The sequence below is a fragment of the Scomber japonicus genome, chromosome 21 (assembly GCF_027409825.1).
Source record: "Scomber japonicus isolate fScoJap1 chromosome 21, fScoJap1.pri, whole genome shotgun sequence".
In the NCBI taxonomy this organism is placed as follows: domain Eukaryota; kingdom Metazoa; phylum Chordata; class Actinopteri; order Scombriformes; family Scombridae; genus Scomber; species Scomber japonicus.
In genome coordinates this window covers 12,561,630-12,577,872 of record NC_070598.1, presented here as the reverse complement: position 1 = coordinate 12,577,872, position 16,243 = coordinate 12,561,630, and the positions used below count along the sequence as shown (strand labels likewise).

General features: G+C 43.0%; 2 protein-coding genes across 4 annotated transcripts in view; one reads left to right on the top strand and one right to left on the bottom strand.

Annotated features, from left to right (window-relative positions):
• Positions 1-6,964, top strand: part of atp8a2 (ATPase phospholipid transporting 8A2) — a 49,200-nt gene extending 42,236 nt beyond the window's left edge. For all 3 annotated transcript variants that reach the window (XM_053342043.1, XM_053342042.1, XM_053342044.1), the window contains 4 exons: positions 776-864; positions 1,062-1,166; positions 3,788-3,879; positions 4,583-6,964. In XM_053342043.1, coding sequence (XP_053198018.1) covers positions 776-864; positions 1,062-1,166; positions 3,788-3,879; positions 4,583-4,677 — 381 coding nt within the window. In that variant the 3' untranslated portion in view covers positions 4,678-6,964. The remainder of the gene's footprint in view (positions 1-775; positions 865-1,061; positions 1,167-3,787; positions 3,880-4,582) is intronic.
• A 753-nt stretch (positions 6,965-7,717) lies between these two features.
• LOC128382063 (protein shisa-2) lies at positions 7,718-15,099 on the bottom strand. The gene is made up of 3 exons (XM_053342041.1): positions 14,896-15,099; positions 13,472-14,393; positions 7,718-9,119 (listed from the first exon to the last, which is right to left on the bottom strand). The coding sequence occupies exons 2-3, from the start codon at positions 13,773-13,775 to the stop codon at positions 8,548-8,550; spliced, it is 876 nt and encodes a 291-aa protein (XP_053198016.1). The 5' UTR covers positions 13,776-14,393; positions 14,896-15,099; the 3' UTR covers positions 7,718-8,547.
• Between the last annotated feature and the right edge of the window lie 1,144 nt (positions 15,100-16,243).

Genomic DNA, 16,243 nt, shown 5'->3' with positions numbered 1-16,243 from the left:
ATCCTAACACAGGACATAGGAAACCCATGATACGGGCAATAAAATTGAAGTTAGAGACGTCACGGTGCATGAAGTGTTTGTGACTATTGACTCAAAAGTTCACGCCTAAAGTTTAACCCTCAGGCTTGTGAAACACCAAAGGGGAGATGTTGAGTAATAAAGGCAAAAATTGAGGGATTTAAAGTAACAGACGAGAACAAGCAACAGTAGATACAGCCACAAAATGACGGGAAGTTGTGAAAGAGTGAGATTGGAGGGAACCAAGGGAGAAAGAGATGTGTGGGAGTAAGACGCAAAGCAGACAGACAGACAGACAACAGATAGGCAGGCAGACAGACAGTGGTAAGGTTAGAGACGGTGGTTAGTTGCATGATTAATCCCTGGAGACAAACTGAGGATAAGGGTCATAGGTCAGTGAGCCAGGCTGCAGAGACAGGTAGGGGGGGATCGGTGGTTAGTCACTAACATTTTAATCTTTTATCATCATAGGAACATTGTATTTCAGTTATGGGAATACTGTGTTAAATGCAGTTTGTGGTTTAGATACGGAGTGTGAGAAAGCTCTTAAATATGTTTGGCTAACATTAGGGATTTTCAACTTTGGCCAGCTCTGATTTTTTTAATGCTGTGTATGGCCCTCAGTGTGCCTTGTCTCAAATTTCCCTCTGCCTTCACCATATGTGCTTCTGTGCTCACTGCAGAGAAAAGTGACTTAATACTCAATCTGAATTAATATACTAGTAAAATAAATGGAGCCTGTGTGTTGTCATTGCAGGCTGGCAGTGTGATGCAGTGCTGGCACTTCTGGCTGGGCCTGGTCCTGGTGCCTACTGCGTGTTTACTCAAAGACTTTGCTTGGACCGCGTAAGTAAAACACATTTAATATAAATACATGGGAAATCCATACAGAGACTATTTAACTTAAGCAATGCGTTTACATAACCCATATTGAGCCTGTGTCAACACTTACGCACACTTTACATTATGAATCACATGTGTCTGCGAACTTAAACACTCAGACTTTCCTTTATGTGTCTGATGAGCTTATCCCTGCTTTGCAGCACACGTCGCACTGTGAGGAAGTCTCTTCTGGAGGAGGTGCAGGAGTTGGAGGCGCGAGCCATCGACCCAGGGGCAGCTGTTCTAAGGGATGCCAGTGGCCGCAGGTATGCACAATACACTGTAAAGCATCATAGGATCTCATCTGCATCCAGTTTTATTTGTGTCAACCAAGTACTATAAACTTAATGTAAGGCTACAGTACATGTGACACAAATATGTCCTCTGAATGCTTTGTTAAAGGATGATTTTATAGATTTACTCTAGTCACACTACTCCTACAGTTAGTAAAAACACAATCCTCATTTATATGATCATGTTTCTGTGTGTGTGTGAAAATTGACATGTCTGACTCCCCGGTGGCACCGTCCACAGGGCCGAAGCCAAGGCTGAGGTCCCATAGAGGCAGAGCTGTCACGTTCTCACAGAGGTAGTTACTGGGTTTGACCTGTCCCACTGTGTGAACTGTGGCCTTAAATGACCTGCAAGCTTATTTGGAGTGACCTTAACTTGTTTGCCTTTAAACTGAGCTCACCTATCTCCATCTCTCCCTTACTAGACATTCCCCTTTTTTTTTTTCAATCATCATTTTACATGCTATTTTTCTTTTCCTGTGTCCATAAATTTCTCCATTTCTCCATCTTTGGAATCCTTCATAGGTGGATCAATTTGAGCTGCTGCACAGATCTGGTGTGTTTTACTGTAGTCTGTAGTTTCATTCGCTGTGAATTAGTCTGGTGTGTGTGGTGGATGTCACACTAGTTGTGTTAGAAATGACCACATTGTTTAGTGTTATTTATGGCAGCTATATGTCATTACGATTGTACAGGTTTGAACATTTACCAGCAGTGGTGGAAAGCTTTTTTTTTAAGTACTTGTACTTTATTGATATGTATTTTATGGCCCACATTTCAGAGGGTACTTTTGCGCTTTTTACACTTGCACATTTATTTGACAGATTGAATTACTTTGCAGGTTCAGATTTCAGATACAAAACATTTACAACAACATTTACATTTACAACTAAAATATGAACCCTAAAGCAAATAAAGTACTTCAAATTAAACCCACCTCGACCAGTTACTACATTAAAAAATTGCTTATCAGTTGTAATAATCTGATAATACTATTTATTTATAAGAATATAAGAATTAAACACACTTTTTCTTTTTTAATTTTGATACTTCATGTAGTATTTACTTGTAACAGTCTTTTTTCACTATTGTAGTGCCACTTAATCAAGGGTCCACCACTGTTTCTGATTACTGAGAGTTGTATGATGCTCTATCATGCTAAGAAAAAATAGATTTGAGTCAGTTATCATGACAAGCTTTTTTAGAGCAGAAGTCTGAGGTATGTTTTCAGGTTGGAAAGGGAAGGTTGAGTAACCACATCGCTCCTCCTGAACCCTACACAGGGCCCCGTCCTGGACTCACCCTGCATATAAAACCAGGGAAGCAGGACTGAATCCTTGAGTCTTCTCCATTTGGAATAAGAGGAGTAAAGTAGGGGTGGGCAGAGAGGCAATGGAGCAAAATGGAAAAGAGCACATCTGTGTTTGTAGTTCCTGGGGAGGTCCTGGGCTAGGCATGGGAAAGGGGTGGAAAGGTAGAGTACAGGAGAGTCTCGAGGGGAGAGTTCAAACGAAGCACAGCGTTGGGCCTTTCTGAATCCAGAAGGAGGCCAGAAAGAAACATCACAGCAAAGGAAAGAACAAGTTGAGTTGTATTGATCCGCCAGCTTTTCATTTATTTGTCAAGCCATCATTTGGTCTTTTATCATTCGCTCAGCACTGTCATCTATCTAACAGACATCATTTTCTTTGGCCAAAGACTCCTTGAGGAAACTTCAGAGACCCTGATTTTTTTCCCTTTTTTTGACAAACACTTCAGTGAAGGTTCCCAACAGTCACATAGAGTAATTTCAAAATTTCCCAACTGCTTGCTCCAAAATTCTGTCCTTGAGGAGGCTGGCAGTGGTCCATAACTACGCTGTTGATCATCATATCAAAACCACTGAGCAAGCACCATGGAAACCCCACTTGCGTGAATTTAATGCTTCATTGGCAGATAAATGCAGAAAATGTATTCTGTCAAATAAAATAAAATTGCTAGTGCAATACTTTACACTCCACACCTATGGCTTTAATAGCTTCAGTGAAGGTGATGAGACTGGAGAGACCGATATGAACTGAATAAGTATGTGTGCATGCGTGCATTTGTGTGCAATATCTGGAAAGGCCTTAGTTATTTTTGGTCACGGGTGGAGAGGAGCCGTGACGGCGTGTGGTCTCAGAACAGAGGATCCAGTCTTCTTCTTGGAAAGGGGGAAAAGAGAGGAGAGGAGCGGAGAGTGGGAGGGTGGTGAGGAATAGTTTACTGTGGATGTCCTCTTACCCTGCGGGCAGTTTATGACTTTCTGTTGGGTTAAATTGAATGTCAGAAGCACTCAAATCTACCTCCTACCTACTCGTTGGGTCTTAAAACAGCACAATTATCAATTGATAAGTTTTGATCCCTGAAGCAGAAATGTACTTTTGGCTCGTATCCTTCGGCGTCACTTGAAAGTTGAAGGACTGGCACCAAGCATTCTGATTTGAAAAATATTTCACTGTAGCTTGTAATGTAGTGCAAGTAGTGAACATTCTCCCTTTAATTACCTACCGTATAACTGAGTGTTTATGTGGCGCCACTGTGGAGTAACTGTTCTTCCTTTCCTTTCTCTGCAGTCTAAACGAACGAGCCCATCTGCTGACAAGAGTCTTTAGGAAAACGCCTTCAAGTGTAGGACGCTCAAACTCGGTGCAGCAGACTGTGTCACGTGAGTATATTTATCCAAACGTACATATAATATCTAGGTCAACATAAACCTTAACACTACAGTGCCTTGGGTAGGACTTGAAGTTGTGTCGTGCTGATTTCCGGCCATAATTTAAGTTAAATATTAAATATTTTAGGGTAGGCTAACTTTATTATTTGAAAAATGATAAAATGTCGACCATTCTCAGTTGCTTCAATAACATCTGAGTGGAGAACAGAATTGTGTTTCACTTACTTACTCACTCTTATTACATTAATACATATTTTGCCATTATGAACTAAATATACAGAAGAGGAGAGCAACACGTTTAACTTATCTGTTAAAACAAACATGAAGTGATTTCAACCAGTAAGCAAGTCTATTCTTTTTTTCCACTCATGAAGCTCAGAAACAACTGATAAAAGAGGACCTGGTTCCCAATATTTGCACAATATTTGCCTAAGAACACACACTGTGAGACCAGCAAAGTAAACCCCTTATCATACAGTAGTTATGCAAAGCAACATGCCAGTCCTATAAATGCCATCTTTGTGAATCGTTTTGCGGCTGCAGTTTGTGGTGGAAGTAAAAGCACAACTTCATACTGCAGCACAAGCAACTCAAGTAGTCTCAACAAGAACTGAAGTAAAGTTCATTGCACTTTTTGTTTTTCTGTTCAACCTTTGAGATCTGTCCCCTTCTCTCTCTCTCTCTCTCTCTGCAGATGGTTATGCCTTCTCTCAGGAAGAGCACGGCGTGGTGTCGCAGTCCCAGGTAGTGCGCTCCTACGACACCACCCGCCAACGCCCCAGCCTCTAGCCCCGCCCCTGACCAAGGCTTCGACTCACCGTAGCAACAGTTGTCAAAGGTGACAGCGGAGACAGACTTGTGTGACACCCTCACGCCGGGTGACCGACCCCTGCTGTGGCCTTACTGGAACTATGACCTGACCCCTGGTACGGGGGTGGGGGTCATGGTTAGGCGTGGAGGCCGTCACTGGCGCATGGAGGACTGACTTGAGAGAAGGGACCAGGCCGACTATACGGAATAAACATTCTTCAAACTCACACAAGCTGCACAGGCATGAGCAATCATATCCACGCACAGACATGACAAGTCAAACTCAGAGACTGCTTCTCATATCTGTATACCCCACAGACTGGGTTTGGTTCATGTTAATGTGCGTTAGCGTGTTTGTGTGCGTGTGCGAGCGTGCGTGTGTGTGCATTCCAGTGCGTCTTTATCTGCCTGTGCATGTGTGTTTGCACGCATTGGCGCTCCTGTGTTTGTGTGCATGTGTGTGTCAGTCCGCGCGTTTGTGTGTGTATGTTAGCTTCCATGGTTCTGTCACATCTCCCTCTTGCGAGGTGGATTTAGCTAGTCTGTCATCACACACCAACATCAGAGGGGAGGGGGACGTCAAAATAAACACGCACACACACACCCAGGCGCAGATGAATTCCTCAGAAAGGGAGGGAGGACAGCTTAGATCGAGGACCACCGGAGCCCTGCACCCCCAGCTTCAGACCCTCGTTCCATCGCAGCATGAAGCCTCACTGCCAAACACCAAAGTGATGTCACTGAGGCAAGACCCTCGCCCTAAACTGGACCACCACCCTGCAACCCCTCCTTACCTCACAGATACTTCCTCCCCCCTACTGTTGCTTATCTCCCCTTTTCCCATAATTTTTTCCCTCCCTCCTATCTCTCCATCTCGCAGCCTCCTCGTCTCTCCTCCTCTGCGGCACAAAATTCCACTTATTGTTTTTCTTCTTGTTTTTAATTCTGACCGCTCCTGTGATTCCTGATGACGCCCATCTAGCATCATCAGCTGACATAGAAGCAGCAGCAGCAGCAGCAGCCTGGCATTAGAGCTTCCTCCTTCAGTTCTGTTGGACTCATACTCTCTACTGGACTATTTGTTTCTTTTTCTTTTTTATTAAAGTGGACATGTGTATGTGTTTATAATTTCTTTTTTTTTTCATTAATGCCTGTTTTTGTACTCATTTATGGAGATATGTCTTAGAGGGAATATTTTACTTGAACTAGTGCTAATAGGCGTCCATACAGAAGGGATTTGATTGAGACACTCGCGTGGATCATGTGTTTTTCTGGCTCTGGGATTTGTCTGAATGTAGAGTCTATTGTCTGTGTGCTTCCTGTTGAGGACACTCTGGTTCAGGAATGCAAGACTGAAGGGTCGGGGAGGGAGGGAGGGAGGGGTGGGTGGGTGGGGGGGTGTCCATCCGAGTCCTAATCATTAAATCTAATCAATCCATGGCCTGACTAAATGTCTCTGTCTCCTGACTGTACTCTACTCATGCACTATTTTCTGAATAATGTGAAAGGAGCGAGGGGAGTTTTATGCCAAAAATAGAAAAAAAAGATCAAAAAGGGATGATTTGTACATGAGGATACTTATAGTTTAATATATTAAGAGAATCAAAACTCTCCCACGCTCCCTCTCTGAGCTCAGGAGAGATGGTGTAGACAGACCATTAGCAGATTAATATACCCCTACTCCACCCCCAATCCCCCTGTCCCTGGACATTGGAGTCCAACTGGAGATCCCTTTCCCACCCACCTTCCTGGATGTGTCCCAGGCCAAACCCATCTACAGCTGCTCCAGTATGGAGAATCCATCGGACTAGCTGGAGCCAGAGAGCCATTTACGTTTCTCAGCTCATCCCCGGTGACTCCCCGATGGCTCACTCAGCTTTCCACATTAACCCCAGTTTCTGGAGAAGCCTGCCAACACTGCACCTCCACAGGCTTAAAGACGTTGTCATAGTTTTAAACTGTCAACTGTTGCGGTTTATTGTTTCAGGTGATATGACATGTATTCGTTCTGTCCACTGTGGGTGGTAGAGCTGTCTATGAGTGTGTGCGTGAAAGTTAAGCTATTATAAACACTTCTATGTGTGTCTTTAAAGGGGATTAAGAATTTGAGACCATTCTTTGTGTAAACTTGTTCACCACACAACTTTGTTTTTTGTGAACAAAACATTGTCTCCAAGCGTGTACGTATGTAAATATCACTCACCTGGAGGAGCCATGGCAACAAAAAACCTCCCTTCTTTTAAAAGCATAAAATGTGTATATTTGACAAAAGAAGGTAAAAGGAGCTCTCAAAACACTTTGTCTTAAAAGTTGTTTATTTTCTCAAATTCATATGAAAAATATCACTCCTGCATCATCAAATCACTGTATTTCACAGGGAGCAAACACATTGGACCTCAGTGAAGCCACCATTTTACAGATGTTCTTATTTTATCGCACACAAGCTGCCTACTGTACCTAACAGACACTGTGCTCCAAGTACAGATGAGGTACACAGACTTACCAGTTTCAGCACTATGGGACATCTCGGGCTGCATGCTCAGTGGAGCAGCACATTCCTGAAGTTGCATGTTACTGAGTTACCAGTCGTGTTACAGACCCAGCTGCACAATAGTACACAGAAAGGCTGAGAAAACTTTTTTTTCCTTTTCTTTCAGATGAACAACCAGTAACTGGCATTTCTTTGCCTTTCTTATTTGGAAAATAGTGACTCAAAGCTGCCCTGGAGCTGCCCGTGCCCTCAGCTAATGCACTGAACTGTGGGAGTGTTAAATACACACACACACACCTCTCACAGGAGAGAAGTGAAGGGGGCATTTGGCAGAGTTTTCGCTGTATAATTAACTCTAATCTTCAGAGGATTGCTTCTCACTCCCTCTCTGTCACACACTCACACTTCTTAGGTACATTAACTGCCAGCCTTGCATGAATATTTTCATTTTTTGGGTCTGAGTGTGTTTCCGCTCAGGGCAGTTGGGGCAGTTTTTTTTTGTTTTTTGTGGGGTTTTTTTTTTTCTTTTTGCGTGGTGGGAGGGGGGTTATAAAGCAGGGTGGAGTGTCACAGTCTGTGTCCTATGTTCACTTCATTAGAGTTTAAATGGTCTACAGGGAAATTGCAACTGCCTTTCACATCACACCACCTGCATTTCCCATTACACACAGTTAACTCACAGTTACTCATACGACCACATCCCTCCACACTTCACACACATACAGTACAAACATCTTTTCACATGCTCCGTTTCCCCATACTTCAAACGCAAACAAGCATATCTGTATTGTATACCATTCACAATCATTCACAAGTGCAGATGTGCACATGGCATAAACACAGCATGTGGTCATAATTCTTTTTTGCTTGAATATCCACTTTACATACAGTTCACTGCTATAAATCACCCAGTCATCACTCATTCCAGCACACATAAACCTACAAATCTTTTTTCTCTCTCTCACATACACATACATGCAAACACAAACACATGCACAGTCTTTATTTGAGCTGCAGGCTGCACTGAGCTGTACATTATTACCCATCTGGGCTATGTAACCCACCATTATGCAGTTGTTTATGCATCCATCTTATCCCATCGTAGGCTGAGCTTAGCTCATTCTAACTTGCCAGGAGATCATATGACACACTAAACAGACACACACCACCCACAATAGCAGAGCAGGCCCTGCTGCCAGCAACGGCTTTATGAGTTGTTCATGTGAGTCTGACTATTGGCTTTCTTTTTCCACACTGGCAATGTCCTCTAAAGGTCTCAGGCGCAGCCTGCACAGGTTAAACTTCACAAGTTAGTCTTCACAACAAAGTGGCACAGTGGTCTGCAGGTTGGCCCCTCATCACACAGTCACTGGAGGGTATTTCTGATCACTGGTGACACTGGACCCACCGGTGGGAGGAGGACAGGGGGACTGCAGGGGCCTGTATCCTCCTTGAGTGGGGTCCAGGAAGGCTGCGGCAGGGCCCACGGGGTGGGCATAGCCAATGTATTGTGGGTGTAGGAACTGTCCCTGATGAGGCATGATTTGGGTGGCCTGCTGGCAGTTGAGTACAGAGAAGTTGGTGGGCATGTTGACGAAGACGCTGGCGTCAGGGGGCAGGCAGCACGAGGCCTGTGCCCGCATGAGAGCAGGAGGTGCAGGGCGGGAGGCAGCAGGCGGGGCAGAGGAGCTGGAGGACGTGGCTGTGCTGGACTGGCGGGAGGATGAGCCTCTGGAGGTGCCCGCACTGGACATCATAGGAATGGTTTCCAGGAGGCGCCCGCCACTGGCACCACCCCCTGATGCTCCTGCTGATGACAGCTCCTGCTTGGGTCGGAGGCAGCGGCAGCAGCACACAGCAACCACAGAACCCACCACGATGAAAGCCACAAACACCGAGCCCACAATCAGAAATGGCACATAGATGGGCACTATGGAGAAAGAAAAGGAGAACACGTTCACTTTAAATAGCAGCTCACAGAAATGCATTAGTGGTAAAATATTGACTTCTAAGTAAACATTTAACTTCAAAGAAATACCGGCACGCACTCAGATGTCCTGCTTCTCTGAACAGGCAAAACTCCTACATGTGAGTGCATATTGGGTAAGACAGTGAAACAAAAGACTGCAGAGAGGAGTGTTTGGACTAGAGTAGAAGCATGAAAGGTACACTGGGATTGGGTCCCCAGGGAGCCTCAGGCTCTCATTAGCAGTTATTAACTTTGTTTTGATCTGTTTTAATCCACAGCACCCTACTGTGTCTACAACCTCCTCGACCCTGCACCCCTGTGTGCGTGTGTGTGTGTGTGTGTGTGTGTGTGGGTGTGGGTGTGTGTGTGTGCGCGTGTGTGTGTGTTTGCATGGGTGACATTCTTAAGCTAGGCTGCCAGCAGATATTTGTGACCCTTCTTTTTTTCGGCTATTTATGACCAGCCCTTTGAAAATACGTTACTCAAGTTGAACTGCAGAACTTGGCTTCTGCTTAAAGAAGGGTATTAAAGTTGACTGATTTAATGTAGCTGAATGGGAGGTTATTCAGCCCTTTAAATCAAAGGACTGAGCCCATTCCTTCTCACTGACCTTTTCTTTATATTTAAAACAGCAAATCAAAACAGCATACTCGCTACAATGGCCTTGGGTAAGACTCACAATCCTGCCAGTAAGACGATCATTCTGTGAAATCATGAGGATCTCAGTCCCAGTTGGATGTCTGTTAACTTAATAAATGATCAGGATAAGCTCCAACAACAACTTTGAAACATGATCAACAATAACTTTCTTATAAAAAGAATAATATTTTTTTTGCTCTAACTGCACTAATAGCGAAGGCACAAACTAGCAGACGCTGTTGGCACAAATGGGGCGAGATGGCGAGATGAGATCACTGCCGAGGTGTTTTCCTCAAACGTTTCATTCCCATGCTCACTTGCACAGACACCTTGCAAACACAATAACGGCCATGTTACATTATAAGTGATTAGTTGTGTTTTATTGTTCCCACAGGGTGTAGTTATTTTCCGCTTTGAATGTGCCCATGTGTTATGAGGTGTAACTGTATGCCAATGAGAGAGAGGCAGCGTCTGGCTCCAGTTTCCTTTTGTCTCTGGGCTCTTTGAAATACATCCATACGGCTTTGAGAAACGCTTCAAAATGCTCATCAAAAGTAGCCAGGGTATTAAAAGGATTACTGTTTGAGACCTGCTAAAAAGCTGGAGGTCCAAGTGGCAAAAGGCAGAGGCCACTGGCAAAGGAGGCCAAGAGGGGGTGACATGATACAAACTAGGACCTTGACCCATTTCCCTTTGACAAGAAGCGGTGTCAACTTCAGAGGTACCTCACAACCACATACCCTCTAGTAAACAGGTTTTAACAGGAACTCTTTCTATAAGTGTGTTATGGCAACACACATGCAAGTAAAAAAGTGCAGAAATATCCCAGGGAGCCTTTCACTGCCCTCTTTTCCTGCACTTATATGGCCTCCACCTCAACATCTCTGCTTCCACTCTGCTTTTCTGCAAGGCTGATGAGGATTAGTAATTGTGAAAACCTTCTTCTTGTGTTACTTCATCCCTGCTTTCAATACGGAGTCCTAAATGCTGTACTGTAAATCTGCAATGAAGGGGGGAAAAAAACAGCTTAAAGTTCAGCAGAAGGCTAGAAGATGCACTATTACAAGTAATAGTGCATTCAAGCTCCAACTTAAGTACAGAAGTTAACTGAGGGTATTAAATGTAAAATGTCTGATACATGATTTTATATTACATTATTAGGTTTTTACTGATATATTAATGAGTAAGCATCATTTTACCTCGACCATGTTGTAGCTGGTTGAGGTAGTTTGAGTATACTGCAATATAATAAGTTCAGTTCTTTCCCAACATAGGGACTGGGTCTTCTCCAACAAGTCACAAGATTAATCTGAGTGGTTGTGAATTGATTAATGGGGTAAGCAAAGACTAATCTTTGTTTTTATGTGTTTAAGTGGGATAATTTTACCTCCTTGGGCCTTGAACAATTAATAATATGAAACCATCTGAGGGGAAATCCCGTTTAGGTGGAACTGCTAACAACGTAGATACCTGAAACGTGAGGGGCTCCAGCCAGAAACTGCTTTTTTTATTATTGTAAAAGCAGTCATGACAATGCTGGGAAACATCACTGTAATATTGTATTTTATAGTCTGATAATATGTTTTTAATGTAGCATCTTAAGTAACAAATCACTTGCTGTCATTCATTACTTCATTGAGATAAATGACTAAAACATAGAGTATTTCCTTCTGAATGTAAGGAGGTGGAAGTATAACGTTACATAAAATGAAATACATACCTCAAAACTGTACTTATACACAGCACTTGAGTAAATATACTTTCCACCACCGTTCTCACTTTGGCATATTCAGTACTTGACTGCCTACAATATATATATTTTTAAAAATCACTATTTCTTTCCTTCATGCCATGTGTGATTTTCTCAGCACAGAAATCCCTTTTTGGTGCACATGGGGGTTGAAACCCTCCTATTGTTCCTTGTCACTCTTCCACACCTGTTGCTGCAGTTGAGCTGTGGCAGCCATACTGCAGTAACAGCAGCCCCCTCTCCTAAGCTCTTGTTTTGGGCACAGTCTTTGTGGCTGGCTGGTTTGGCTGGCTGGACTCTCCCTCGTCTCCTCCGGGTATCCCACGGGCATTCTCCTATTCCTAAATACCATATGTTCCTTCATGTTGAGCACATTAATAATTTCCTGCCTGTTATTCATTGACATCACAGTGTGTATCTTTGCTGGATGATTAATAGGCTGCAAGCATATGAAAAATGAATAAAATGCACAAACAGAGCTGGGCCGAGCATTACAAAAACACACTTTCTTTCTTCTTAGAGGGGAAAAAAGGCTGCTTTTCTTTAAGTTATTTTGGCTGGAGGCCAATGAATGAAATGTATATACCACTTCCTGCAGTGATAAGGCATGATAGTCTTAGCAAATGACAGATTATAGTTGGAGGTCCAAGAAAGGGCATAATATTCTCCAGGGAAACATGAAGTAAAGCCTGTGTTGCCTTTTTCTCTGATGTTCAATATTCGCTCCATTTTTCTGGAGTGCACTTATCTACTTGTTCATCTTTTATTGAGGTGATGGTGCAGCTTCAAGAGGCTTTATGGTAGGTTAACATATGGGAATGTAAGCAGTGATGAAAGGGAAGAAAATGTGTGTATTGTCACCTAATCCACCAGATAAGTTGTAAAGTACTGGTTTTATGTTTTGCTGTGGTTTTGGTAATGATGCCTCTGTTAAATGCAGTTTATATGTGTGTGTATTGGTGTCTTGTTCAAAGCAGGGCTGAGTGTGAATCCTTAGAAAGCCCACAGACACCAGAGAGACTGCAACAGGGGAATAAAGGAGGATCTTGACGATGGGAAAGGGGATCCACGAGCCTGGAAGGAAATGATACATAACGCGATTTGTGTTTTTTATGAACAGAGCTGTCAGCGCCTTTTGGTGCGCCACTGTCCAAGATCCGGTCAAGTCCAAACTTGATCCCCGTGGGGACAGCGTGATCTGTGCCCGGCCCCTCTGCACTGTTACAGGCCAGAACAAACACAGCTATTTATAAAGTGCAGCACGGCACAGTTTGCCATTTGTGAGCGCAGTTAACTGTTTTTTTGGAGAAGTCTGCTGTCTCCTGTGCAGCTGTCGTTGCCAACCGGGACAGGCAGCAGATGAACCTCTTAACAGGGAGATACTGCGGGTCTGTTGGGTTTACGAGGGGAAACCGAAGCTTGTAATAGGTCTGCACTTCACAATATCAAATTTAAGACCGCCTGGGCATGCGCTTTGGGCATGGCGTCAACGCAGTGTTTCTATTGTGGTTTTTAAAATATTTTCAAATAAACCAACTTGGAATCTGAAGTGAAGGGAGACAGTGCTCTTAAACAACTTTTCAATTAGTTTTAGTATGTCTTTGACATGCTTCTCAGTCTTTCTTTCACAAAAATAACGCGGACTATAAAGGGGATTATAGGCATTTGCTGGAGAGCCACAATCTAAAACAACCTGTCAACACATTCACACTAGCAGAATCACTGCATCACTTTTCAAATGTAGTTTTTAGACATTTTTCTTTTTTGTTGATGTTTTTTTCCCCATTGTATTTTGCATTTTCATTCAATACATTTTGGATTTATTTGTTCCAAGCATGTTAGTACTATCCTTATCATTTGTGGTAGAAGTAGTTGCACCAGGGCTAGGTTAACATGTAAACTCAAATAAATGACAAGCTCATACCTGCACCGGTGTCCTTGTTCCCCTTGTTCTCTGTCCCAGGCTCCTGAGCCTGCCGGTCGTTGTCGCAGCTCCCTTGGTCCAGCCGTGCTTCCGTGCTGGAGCAGCAGTAGCGCAGCTCGCACTTCCCACAGCAGATGATAGCGTCCTCTGCATCGATCTTCTCCGGGCACTGGAACCCCTCTCTCCAGGCGCCCTGGGAGTCGTGCCAGCCGTGACAATACTCCCCGCTAGCTTTCACGTCGATAATGACCAGGAGTAGAGTCACAATCACGGTGACGGACATAGGGAAACCTCCTCCCCACATCCTCAGCCAGGTGGCCCGCGGCCGCACGCTGGCGCACTGAGAGAGACAGAAAGGCTTTCACTCCTGAGAAGGATGATACGGTGAAAGAGTGCGATAAAGGGAGCTAAGGGGGTGAAGTGAGAGGGCAAGGAACCACTTAGAAGCTGTCATTTGTTAGAGGAATCCCGTGCGTAATTCAGATCCAAGTCTCCAAAAACGCCTCCGCTGTGTCGCTGATTATCCTCTACTTGTACAAAACACTCACTTATACTATTGAAGGTAAAATGGTCACACAAATTATATAGTACTATATAGATTCCAGATGTAAACCGTCAGAACTGCGGGTTAAATCCAGTATGGAAAGATTAAATGGTCTCCTTTGGCACTGCAGCGAGCTTGTTCACGTCTCCTCTTCAGTCTTCAAATGACTTTCCACAGGGATGCAGAGAAACCAACACATGTAGCCTGATCCATGGGCGCACAGCTGCAGTCTCTCCTGAGTCCTCTGACCGCCAGCCTCGTGCGCAAAGAAAACTTTTCTAACTTTTGTGGCGTCGTCCGCATTGTTGAGCGTCAAAAGTCAGTGAACCAGGTCTGGGTCAGTCTAGCCCGATTGAACTAAAGCGCGCAGAGTGTATCCTAATGCGCGTCACAGAGAGAGGGGCGTGTAAAAAAAAGAAAAGGAAAAAAAAGTAGTCAGATGCAAATACTTACCCCCTCCTCATTACAGTAATGATCAGTGTCAGGACACAAGAATAACACGCACCTTCTAGTTAATGTTTTTAATAAAGCACAAAACGCACAATAAAAGAGCATGTTTTAACTTAATTGAGGACTTTTTAGACAATACTCAACTACTTTGACATGTTTGAAACACCTGCTTTTCCCTCTAGACCATATTTTTAATCTTTATCTCCAGTTTACAGCAGTCTTTAGAAATGTTTTTGTCACTTACTGTATGGATGCATTTGCTGTCACTCACATCACCTACACATCTGTCAACCACTACTTTTAAATGTTTTGTTGGCAACCCACTCTATTTCCCACAAAATATCTCTTGCTGTATTGACACAGCTTCTCCTGTCATTCCATATCAGGGATTTGCTTTGCCCTCTCCAGTTGGAGGCTTTGTGCTGAATACCTCCAGTTTTGTTCTGGTGAAGCAGTCTGGCTTTACGTCTGAAAGCATTCCTCCTCTCAGCTCACTCACATCGGATCTGCATGTTGACATTGCCATCTAGTGGTGTCACCAGATGTTTGCAAAGGAGAAAACATCTGGCAGTCATCTCTGGATGCGGGATTGAATGGATGGATACATAATACATAATGGTAACTGCAGACCATATAGGTCTGGTTAGGCCTGACATTCACATTACTTTTATTACCACTGGTGAAATGTAACTAAGAAGACCTATATTTACTTAAGTAGGCCTATAAATTACAGTTGTAAGATACTTGCACTTAATTTAATGGTAGACTATTTTATACTTATACTATATTTCAGAGGCAAATAATCCACCGCATTTTTTATAACGGCTATATTTACTTCTCACATTTTATATAGATCTATAGAACATATGTGATCAGTTCACTGATATAGGCCCATTATACACTGTTATGGATTGAGCATCAACTATAGCTAAACATTAAACATAAATTATCTGTATCAACAATAATTATCACATTTTATGTTAATATAATAATAAAGGTTAATACACATGTTGCTGATACTTCTGTTCTTTCTCATAAATACACATTTGAATCTTGGCCTGAAATTGCACACAAGTATTTTTAAATTGTCTTATTGTTAACTTTGACTTAAATTAAATATGTGAATATTTCACACAACACCGCAGTGGTGAGGAATAAGACTTTAAATTATGTCCATGATGTTAGTTCACACTTCCACTCCACTACATTTCAGAGGGAAATATTGTACTTTCTACTTAAATACATTTATTTGACAGTTTTAGTTACTATTCAGGTGAAGGAATTGTCGCAATGGATAACAAGCCGTTAAAATACAGCACATTGTTAATGATGAAACCAGTGGTTTTTTTGTGTGTGCTTTTGACGTCTTAGAAAAAGTAGTCAGGTTGTAATGAAGGCGTCTTCATTACTAGTATTTTGTAGTACTAGTTTTTTAAGCACATTTGTACACAGTACTAGTAATTAGGCACATACTTGATGGGTTTAATGTGTTGAATATTGAGATTAGTGCATAATGATGTGTGTCTTGTGGATATGGTTGCTAAACTGGAATTGATTGAAGGCCTCCCTGTAGAGACAAACATGCACTCAGTATGGCTACTTTGATAACCTAAATTTAATGAGCTCATTGTGGTATGACCTTTGCCAAAATGATGGTGGATTACATGTGGTTAACTGTTGCTTGGTTGTGCAATAATATGATGTGTAATGTTTTGTGTCACTGACCTTTGAGCCTCCCCTCCAGTGTGTTCAGGCTAAAAGAGTCCACATGGCACCTG